The 10,505-nt window shown below is 55.8% G+C and overlaps 1 protein-coding gene across 1 annotated transcript; it reads right to left on the bottom strand.

Annotated features, from left to right (window-relative positions):
* Positions 1–1,745: 1,745 nt before the first annotated feature.
* LOC132249293 (zinc finger protein 883-like) lies at positions 1,746–9,878 on the bottom strand. The gene is made up of 3 exons (XM_059723954.1): positions 9,753–9,878; positions 7,185–7,301; positions 1,746–4,489 (listed from the first exon to the last, which is right to left on the bottom strand). Exons 1-3 carry the CDS (start codon positions 9,784–9,786, stop codon positions 2,448–2,450), a joined length of 2,193 nt encoding a protein of 730 aa, XP_059579937.1. The 5' UTR covers positions 9,787–9,878; the 3' UTR covers positions 1,746–2,447.
* Positions 9,879–10,505: the final 627 nt, after the last annotated feature.

Raw genomic sequence — 10,505 nt, 5'->3', positions numbered from 1 at the left:
CTGCTGCCTGGGACGGGGCCACAAGATGAAAAAGCCCCGTGGTGCAGGTGGGACAGGGCTGTGGCCTGTCTGGGTGGTTGAAGGTGCTGGATGTTCCTCGCTGCCGGTGTGCAGCTCCCTGCACACAGACGCTTTACAGCTGTTGGCTCTTGCCGTGCTGCCATGGTCAGAATCGGTGATCTCGTTGTTGTGCTAAAGGTCCGTGTTGTATAATACCAATCAACAAGAGGCCGGTGCAGGCCTCCTTGTCACCCTTGGGCTGAGGCTGGTGCAGGTGATGGGGATGTGAAATTGCCTAGTGACTTTAAGGTGGTCCAGGTGCAGTTCACTGAGACCTCCGTCCTGGTGCAGATCCTCCGGGACAGGGGAGACCTGGGAGCTGTCAGCACGTGGAGGGTCCCAAGGCAGGTGCCCCAGATCCACACCCTTCCCCAGGCAAGGTGAGGAGTGGTGGGTTTCCTGTTGCCAGAGGCAGGAGGCCCCGTCCCTCAGTGCACAGATCTCTGCCAGAGCTGCTCGGTGGGTCCGTGCTCCAACAGATCCGTAGCTGTTGTTCTCCCGGTGCCCCTGGAAGCATTTCACATGACTGTACTGTGCATTTCCCCTCTTTGCCCCCTGAAAATGTGGATGTGACACAGCGCTGCAGCTTCTTCCCCAGGAGCGATGTCCCTGCCGGCTCGGACACAGCGCTGTGATCACCACCTGCCCTGGGACAGTGCTTGGGGCTCATCTCCAGCCTCATGCCTGTGAAGGTCTGTTAGCGAGAGCTGTGGGATCATGAGTCTCCTTTCTCCCCCCTCTTCCACACACTGCAGCTTCCAGCTCCCTTCACCCCAGGCCAGTGCAGGGGACGAGCAGGGCTTTCCTCCTGCCACCACCCCAGGGCTCACCTGTGCACTCTTTTCCACCCACAGGTGCCGGGACACTGAGCAGAGCGGGTCAGCAGCCTCCCGAGGAAGGGCCTGTGAACCTGGAGCCGCAGAGACCCTCCCCAGGGAGACGGGGACACAGCGGCTCCCTGACACCTGGGCCGGGCCAGCTGCAGGAGAGGCAGGGCAGGCCGGCGAAGCAGGGGCAGAGAATGGAGGTGAGCAGGGCACCAGCTGGCGGTGGGGGTGGGAGTGCAGCTGGGGAAGAGCCCAGGAGGAGCCAGAGGTGCTGTCAAGATTTTGGGGAGCAGAGTGACCTGAAGAGTGAGACGTCTCTGGTGACAGTTGCAAACCCCCCAGGCTGCATTAGCAGCAGCGTGCTCCGGGTTGCAGAGAGCCAGGGATGCTGGCACGGGAAGGCCTGGTCAGAGTCCCTGGAGCTGGGCTCCCTGCCTCTAAATGTGCTATCTGGCACAGGGAAACGTGGCTCAGGACCATACAACCCCCACCAACAAAAGAAGAGAGCGACGACAGCGGAGAAGAGGACCAGAGTGGTATGGAGGACAGCCACAGTGACAACAGCAGCAGCAGCAGGTCTTCCAGTGGAAGCTGGAGTGGCAATGAAGAAGAGACCAGTTGAGCAGAGTACCTGACCCCATAAACAGGGCATGAGTAGGTGTGAAGGGAGGGCTGGTTAGAGAGACCAGAAAGGACTGGGTGCATTGTGTGCATTTTGCACGTGGCTTCAGACATTGTAATGGGTACGGGTGGCCAGCGGGCCTTTGTACGGGTGCGCAGGTGCACGGGAGTGTGGGTGCAAGGGTGCAGGGTTTTTTTTTTTCTGTAACAGGATCGGTTTAGATACATATAACCATATATAGAGAGAGAAATATATTTTTACAAAAAACAAATCTCATCTCCCCTTCGTTGGGGCTGATCTCTGCCTGAGGTGTTTCTTCTTACCCCTTCCCCACAATCAAAACTTGGGGGTGAGTGTCTGGGTTCTGGACTCCCACTGTGCCCTACAAGGGACAAAGCCTGGGGGAACTCTTTGTTCAGGTCACCAGCATGAGGGTGCTTGTCCGAATGCAGCACTGGTGGGTGCTGAGCAGGAAGACATCTCCCAGGGCTTCCTGCACGGCTGGCAGAAATAGAGATGCTTCTGGGTGTGGATGTGCTGATACTGGGACAGGTGGGAGAGATGGGGGAAGCTTTTCCAACACTCAGAGCACCGATGTAGCTTCTCCCCTGTGTAGATGCACTGGTGTTCAGCACAGGGTGCCGGAGTAGGTGAAGCTCTGCCTCCACTAAGAGCAATGATGTGGCTTCTCCCCCTTTGTGGATGCACTGCTGCTGGGCCAGCTTGGAAGAGGGGGTGAAGCTCTTCCCACACTCATAGCACTGATCTGGCTTCTCCCTTTTGTGGATAAGCTGCTGCTGCACCATATGGAAAGAGTGGGGGAAGCTCTTCCCACACACAGAGCACTCATGTGGCTTGTCCGCTGTGTAGACATGCTGGGGCTAGGCCCACCTGAAGGACAGTGTGGAGCACTTCCCACATGCAGAGCACTAATGTGGCTACTTCCCTGTGTGGATCAGCTGATGCCGGGTCAGGTGGGAGGATCGGCTGAACCTCTTCCCACACTCAGAACAGTGATGTGGCTTCTCTCCTGTGTGGATGCGCTGGTGCCGGGGCAGGTGGGAGGAATGGGTGAAGCTCTTCCCACACACAGAGCACTGATGTGGCTTCTCCCCTGTGTGGATGAGCTGGTGATGGGTCAGGTGGGAGGGTCGGGTGAAGCTCTTCCCACACTCAGAACAGCGATGTGGCTTCTCCCCTGTGTGGATGCGCTGGTGCTCAGCTACGTGGGAGCATTGGGTGAATCTCTTCCCACAGACAGAGCAGTGATATGGCTTCTCCCCTGTGTGGATGAGCTGGTGCCGAGTCAGACAGGAGCGGGTGGTGAAGCTCTTCCCACATGCAGAGCACTGATGTGGCTTCTCCCCTGTGTGGATGAGCTGGTGCCGGGTCAGACCGGAGCGGTTGGTGAAACTCTTCCCACACACAGAGCACTGATGTGGCTTCTCCCCTGTGTGGATGAGCTGGTGATGGGTCAGGTGGGAGGGTCGGGTGAAGCTCTTCCCACACTCAGAACAGCGATGTGTCTTCTCCCCTGTGTGGAGGCGGTGGTGCTCAGCTAGGTGGGAGGACTGGGTGAAGCTCTTCCCACACACAGAGCACTGAAATGGCTTCTCCCCTGTGTGGATATGCTGGTGCTGTTTCAGGCTGGAGATGTAGGTGAAGCTCTTCTGACACACAGAGCACTGATGTGGCTTCTCCCCTGTGTGGATGCGCTGGTGCAGTGTCAGGCTGGAGATGTAGGTGAAGCTCTTCTGACAGACAGAGCACTGATGTGGCTTCTCCCCTGTGTGGATGCGCTGGTGCTCAGCTAGGTGGGAGCGCTGGGTGAATCTCTTCCCACAGACAGAGCAGTGATATGGCTTCTCCCCTGTGTGGATGAGCTGGTGCCGAGTCAGACAGGAGCGGTTGGTGAAGCTCTTCCCACACACAGAGCACTGATGTGGCTTCTCCCCTGTGTGGATGAGCTGGTGATGGGTCAGGTGGGAGGGTCGGGTGAAGCTCTTCCCACACTCAGAACAGCGATGTGGCTTCTCCCCTGTGTGGAGGCGCTGGTGCTCAGCTAGGTGGGAGGACTGGGTGAAGCTCTTCCCACACACAGAGCACTGAAATGGCTTCTCCCCTGTGTGGATATGCTGGTGCTGTTTCAGGCTGGAGATGTAGGTGAAGCTCTTCTGACACACAGAGCACTGATATGGCTTCTCCCCTGTGTGGATGCGCTGGTGCTTGGTCAGGTTCCAAGATTGGGCGAAGCTCTTCCCACACACAGAGCACTGATGTGGCTTCTCCCCTGTGTGGATCAGCTGATGACGGACCAGGTCAGAGGACCAGGTGAAACTCTTCCCACACACAGAGCAAGGATGACGCTTCTCCCTTGTGTGCAAGCACCTGTGCCTGGCTAGACTGGAGGGCTGCCTGAAGCTCTTCCCACACCTTGTGCAGCCGTGTGGCTGCTGCCTCCTCTGCACAGAGAGGCTGGTCAAGCTCTTCCCACACTTGGTGCTAAAATGGGGCTTCTCCCCAGCATGCTTTAATTTGTGCAGAGCCAAGACTGAGGGGCAGCTAAAACTTTTCCTGCACTCAGGGCAGGAGTGGGCTCTCCCCCTGCGCTTGGTGGTGGGCTCCTGCTTCCCTCTGAGGCCCCCCATACTGCCTTGCCTTGCATGCAGTGTCTCTCTCCAATGGGCCTTTCCTTTCTGCCTCTTCTGGTGTCTCAGCACCACAAATTCATCCCTGGACCTTGGGCTGTTTCGGGCTTGTTTCCGTTCTTCACTCCAATGCCCAAATAGAGACAGGACCTTGTTCACTGCTACATTCTCCTGCTTTTGGAGCATCCCCTGACCCTTGTGCCATTGGTCTGTTGCTGGGGGCAGGGAATCCACCTCACCCATACTCCCCAGGGAAGTCCATGCTGGCTCCAGCTTTCCAGGCCCTTCCTCAGCAGCTGGCTCCTCAGTTCTGCTCAGCAACCAGGCATGTCCTGCATGGGAGGAAGAAACACCAGATTAGTCCCTGCCCTGCTGCCAAGGGGCAAGCACTGCTACTCCTTCTGCTGGGATGGGCCTCAGAGCAGGACTGGACCTTGGCACTTGTGTTTCCTCAAGAAAACTAGGTGTTTCTGCCAAAATCCCAAGTGCTGGGGGTAAGGCAGTGCCAGGTCCCTGTGCCAGTCTCATCTTCTCTACTCGGTGGGGTTAAGAGGCAGACTCTCAAGGTTTCTGGCCCAGCTCTCAGCCCCATCACCTCAGGCCCTGCTCCAACAAACACGTGGGACATGTGCGTTTGCACTGTACCTGAATGGCTTCATGTTTTAACAGGCTGAGGATGAGACCAGAGGGATCTGATCAAAGGAAAAATGAGGCTCTCAAAGGGCTGCTGTATCCCACAGCACTGGTGGGTCCAGGGGCAGATGGTGCTGAGCCCTACACCTGACTGGGCTGACACACGCCAGAAGCCCCAGGGCTTTGGTGAGACCCATCTGCAATGCTTGCCCTTGATCTCTGGCAGTCCTGAAAGCAGCATCTGGGTACAAGGCTGAACAGCCTCGGGGTGCATGTCCAGGACTTGTCACCAGTCAGGAGTGTGTGCTGAGCACTGCCTTACACTGCTTGGTAGCAAAACCCATCACGGTTCATGCATTATCCCTCCAAGAAATGTTCTGGCAGTGGAGGATTGAGAGCAGTGATCTGCTTCCTACCTGTTTCTGGGGCAATGTCTGGTGCAGGGAATGAGCCCATGGAGCTTTCCTCTGCTAATGAATCCCAGGCAGCCTCCACATCACAGACAGCTGCACTGGGACAAAGGCCTTGGCACGAACCCGCACACAGACTCTGGGCTGAGCCTCAGGCTTCGTGACACTCAGGGCCCCAGAGAGGAAACATCACAAGGGGAGATTCTGGTGCAAACAGTGGGGGGTTCACTTCCCCCCACAACATGAAATCTTCTGAATCCCACCCACCCCACCAACCCACTTCATGCAGCCTGAGCCCAGGATTACACACGTCCCGTGCTACAGGTCAACCAGACCAGGAGACACCAGGGACAGCCCCAGCCTCTCTCTTGTCCAACCAGAATGGCTGGGGGTGAAAAAGCCCAGAAGTGAGAGGCTGTGCCCATGAGGGTGAAGATAACCAGGGCAGAAGAACCGAAAGATTAGTCCTGACGAAGTCCTCATAACTACACCCTCCTAGGACTAGTTAGTATGGTGGAGCTACTTGCGGCACGGCAGTCTCTACGAAATGCCACGTTGTCACCCCTGAGAAAGGCGAGTGCAGAGTGCCTGAAAACCTTGGCTCCCACTGCCTTGTGGGTTACTCTTGGCTGGGAAAGGATAGGGGGAGCCTACCCCAACAGAAAACCCCTGATGAAAGCCAAGGAAGGAAAGTGTGTGGCAGGGTACACCTTGCAGCAGCTGTCACTTGAAGTAGAAAATATTGCTAAAAAAGCAGCCTCTCAAGCTGCAAAGAGAGGAATCTCTGAAGGAGCTCCAGCAGGGCCAGGGCCAGGGGCAGGGCCAAGCCACAGTGTCAAAAATGATCCAATGACAGGAACAAACTTAAAGGGGGTTAAGCCCTTCCCTTTTCTGTCTGTGTTTTCCAGGATGCGGACCAGCAGTGAATCATCACGAAGTTCACTTGGTACAAAGAACATTCCAGCTTCACTGCGTTCTCCATAGTCATTGTCTTGCTTGCTCGGCTGTGTTTGTATACCGTTATTGCTGTAAGTGGCTGTGGTGTTAACTGTGCTAGACAAGGAAATGTAAGTACAAGTTCTGGATGGGTTCTGGAATATCTGCAAAGTGGCTACAGAAAATGGTACATCCCTGGAGCATGGCCTCCTGGGCCTCAAACATATCAGTCACGCCAAAGACCGAGAAGGGCGGATGGACCGTTTGTTTGTATTCTCATCCTTTTGTTGGTTTCCTTTTGACGATTATCTACAATGGCACAAGCAATACACTTGAAAGAACAAGGAAAGTGTTGCCGACTGTATAAAAGGGGCAGAATTCCTGAGAACACATCTGGTCAGAAAAAGCTCTGACCATGAGATGTTTCTCTGCCATCTTAAATATCAAAGAAAACCATCATTTCAGTACTGGAAGAGTTTAGAAAACTAACCCATAACTATGACTGGTGAAAAACTGTTCAGCTGGTAAGGAACTTGAGGATTAGACAATTTAGACAAGTTACTGAAATACTGGACAAAGGAAGAGGGTGTTGTGTGCATGCTCTTACTCTGGGGAGTTGGGGCGCGGTCGTGCATTTCTACGTGAACAGCAGGAAAGCCAGAAACAAACATCTCCCACACCCAGCGGAGGACACGAGGCCGGCACCACCAAACACCGCTGCTGTAATGTCTAAAGGAGCCACGTGTCAGGTTGTATTGCAGGGAGGAACTTGTAAAAATTACTATTAAAGTTTACTTGATATTAAATCAGACAAGAGGCCATGTCTATCCTTGGGGGTCTTTGGCAAAAAGACTACCGAGAGTTTCCATAGTTTGAATTTCAGGGGGTGGAACAACACCCGTCTGCACACACGACAGCATAAGCTATATGAGGTCAACACCCTGAAATGGCAGCACAGGGCAGGTCTGCAGTTTCCAGGCTCCCTTTCACCCTGGGCATGGAGCATTTGCGAGAGGGGAGTTGGGTGGAGGGGACAGCCACAACTCACCTGGCAGCATGTCCTCCAACCTCGAGATTGCCCCACGGTCCTCATCACAACAGACCCAGAGCTCCACCTGTCCTCGCTGGATGCGGCAGATCAGTTCAGGGGCAGGGCCTTGATATCCTGTTTGGGCAGTGGTTAGAGAGAGTTTAACCATTGGTACTGGATGCAGAATGAGCAACTGAAATATGGGGAATGGAGCCAATGAACTCAAGGATTAGACTAAGGACTTGAAGGACAAGGGAAGATGGATGTTTAGGATGAAAGGGAAGGCATAGCAGGGGGAAGAGGATGGTCCTTTTCATCCAGGTAGTGGATGTATGGTCACAGGAAGCAAACACCAGTGCAAATCCAGGCAAATGAATGGAAATGAGTTTGGACAGGACACACTAGGCAAGAGAGGGAGGAAATGAGAATAACTGCCTAAGAAACACCTCCTGGAGCTGAAGGAACAGGCGTTACAGCATCAGTGTCTCCTGCCCCGCTGCCCCCACAGCCCTGTCTGCACTCACTCTGCACTACAGCGCTTTGCACGCTTAGCCAGGACAGACAGGGGTACGTTACTCAGCTGACACATGACATGCAGGATCCTGGTTTTCTCTTTAAAAATTGCAAATTCTCTCATAAAAAAAAAAACCATAGCCCCCCAGCCCTGCAATGGCCCGTGAGCAGGGAGTCAGTGAGCAGGGACTGCCAACAGGAGCCGTTTCCAGGCAGTTTGCAGGCAGGAGTGCAAGCCCCCTGCAAGGACGCGCCTGTGTTTGCGCCGGCATTGACACAAGGTGGACAAGCAGAAGCCAGGTCCGATTCTTCAACAGGGGAAAGAGGAAGACACGTCACTCTACAATAGTGGTAAGGACGTGGCAGGCTGTCTGGCAGGGCCTCTGTGGGCTGTGCGGGGAGTGCACGGTGACCCTCACCTGTCCCATGTGTGCCCACCTTCGGGCCCTGGAGGGGCAGGTGAGGGAGCTCCAGGAGGAGGGCAACGGGCTGAGGGGAATCAGAGCTGCCGAGGACAAAATTGATGAGTATTTCCATTCTCTGCAGGGTCAAGTACCTAGTGGAGAGGCATCCCGGGAGGGACCCAACGCCCCAATGGTATCACGGACCGTTACCACCAGGGCCAGGGCTAGTTGTGCTCCCGCAGTGTTGACCCCCGCAGTACACCTGGCGAACAGGTACGAGGCCCTGGCAGCATGGGAGGAGGAGGCAGGGGAGGATGACTCCAGAGCAGCCGATGTGGCTCCACGCACGGCGCAGACTGAGTGATGCTGGAACACCCACAAGAAGAGACGCCGGGTCCTCGTCTGGGCAACTCCCTCCTGAGCGGAACGGAGGGACCCACCTGTCGCCCGGATCCCATGGCACGTGCGATTTGCTGCTTGCCTGGATTCAGGACGTCACGGCCGTGATCCCAGACCTCATCCAGCCCTCTGATCACTACCCCTTGACCCCCATCCATATGGGCACGTATGACGCTTACGGAGACAGGAGCACAGGTGGTTTTCTCATCTGTTCTTCTGGTGAGCAGACACAGAAGCTGCCACGAGGCCTGCATCAGAGAGGTCAACCGGCAGCTTCGGACCTGGTGTTACCTGGCAGGTTTGGATTCCTCGACCACGGCTCGCACTTCCACACAGGAGACATACTAGGGCAGAGCAGGCTAAATCTTTCCCTGAAAAGTAAGCATGCATTTCTCTTCCAGGTTGACTGATCTTGTACAGCAAGCTTTAAACCTAGGTTTGTCGGTGGATGGGGATGCAGAGGTCAACTGGTGACTTGGAGCTGGTGTTACCGGGCGGCTTTGCATTCCTCCACCATGGCCTGCCCTTCTGCGCAGCAAACATGCTAGGGTGGATCAGGCTAAATCTCTCCCTGAAAGGTAAGCGTGCGTTTCTCTTCCAGGTTGGCTGAAGTTCTACGGCCAGCTTTCAACCGAGGTTCGTCGGTGGATGGGGATGCAGAGGTACAGGAGGACACTTCGACGTCAAGGCGGAGGAACACCCTTCTCAACACAGCAGCTGAAAGGGATCTTGGGAGTCAACATACACTCCAAGATGAACATGGGGTGACAGTCAGTAAGGCTAACCGGACCTTGTTGTGCATGCACAGATGCATCTCAGACAGGTCCAGGGAGGTGATCCTCCCCTCCATGCGGCGCTGGTCAGGCCACAGTTGGAGTACTGCGTCCAGTTCTGGGCGCCGCACTTCAAAGAGGGATGTGGCTAACTTTGAGAGGGTCCAGAGAAGGGCCACTCACATGGTGAAGGGGTAGCAGGGCAGGCACTACTAGGACAGACTAAACGGCCTGAATCTATTCAGCCTGCACAGGAGAAGACTGAGAGGAGATCTGGTGGCCCTCTATGAACTCACCAGTGGGGACCAGCGGAAAATAGGTGCAGCTCTGGTCCCCGAGCCCCACCTGGGATAACAAGGAACAACAGCAACAAATTGATTGAGTAGGTTCAGGCTTGATATCAGGAGGTCATGAGCAGAAGACACTTGAAAACCAGGGAGAAGACAACACTTCAGAGCTCACATGGCTGCAGGGAGAGGCAAGAACCAGAGCTTTACCCAGGAAAAGGAGGGCTTGGTAGTTCCTCAGCATCTGGTCCTGGTAAAGCCCCTTGTCTTCCTCTTCCAGCAGATCCCACTCCTCCCGTGTGAAATACACTGCCACGTCCTCGAACACCTTCCGGAGCTGCAGGAACAAGCGTTACAGCATCAGTGTCTCCTGCCCCCGCTGCCCTGTCTGTACTCGCTCTACTACAAGTATTTGCACCTTAGCCACGGATGCAGCTGTGGACATAGGAGCTCGTGTGTCGGCCTCAGCCCAGCTCAACACGCTCCATTTCCTCGGCCCTTGGAGGCAGCCCAGGCAGCACATTTAGAGGCAGGGAGCCCAGCTCCAGGGACTCTGCCCAGGCCTTCCCGTGCCAGCACCCCTGGCTCTCTGCACCCGGGAGTGCGCGCCTGCTAATGCAGCCTGGGGGGTTTGCAACTGTCACCAGAGACGTCTCACTCTTCAGGTCTCTGCTCCCCAAACTCTTGACAGCACCCCGGCTCCTCCTGGGCTCTGCCCCAGCTGCACTCCCACCCCCACCTCCAGCTGGTGCCCTGCTCACCTCCATGCTCTGCCCCTGCTTCGCCGGCCTGCCCTGCCCCTCTTGCAGCTGGCCCGGCCCAGGTGTCAGGGAGCCGCTCTGTCCCCGTCTCCCTGGGGAGGGTCTCTGCGGCTCCAGGTTCACAGGCCCTTCCTCTGGAGGCTGCTGATCCGCTCGGCTCAGGGTCCCAGCACCTGCGGGTGGAAGAGAATGCACAGGTGAG

The sequence above is a fragment of the Alligator mississippiensis genome, chromosome 1 (assembly GCF_030867095.1).
Source record: "Alligator mississippiensis isolate rAllMis1 chromosome 1, rAllMis1, whole genome shotgun sequence".
NCBI classification, from domain to species: domain Eukaryota; kingdom Metazoa; phylum Chordata; order Crocodylia; family Alligatoridae; genus Alligator; species Alligator mississippiensis.
Note: the sequence above shows the minus strand (reverse complement) of the source record. Positions and strands in the feature narration are given on the sequence as shown.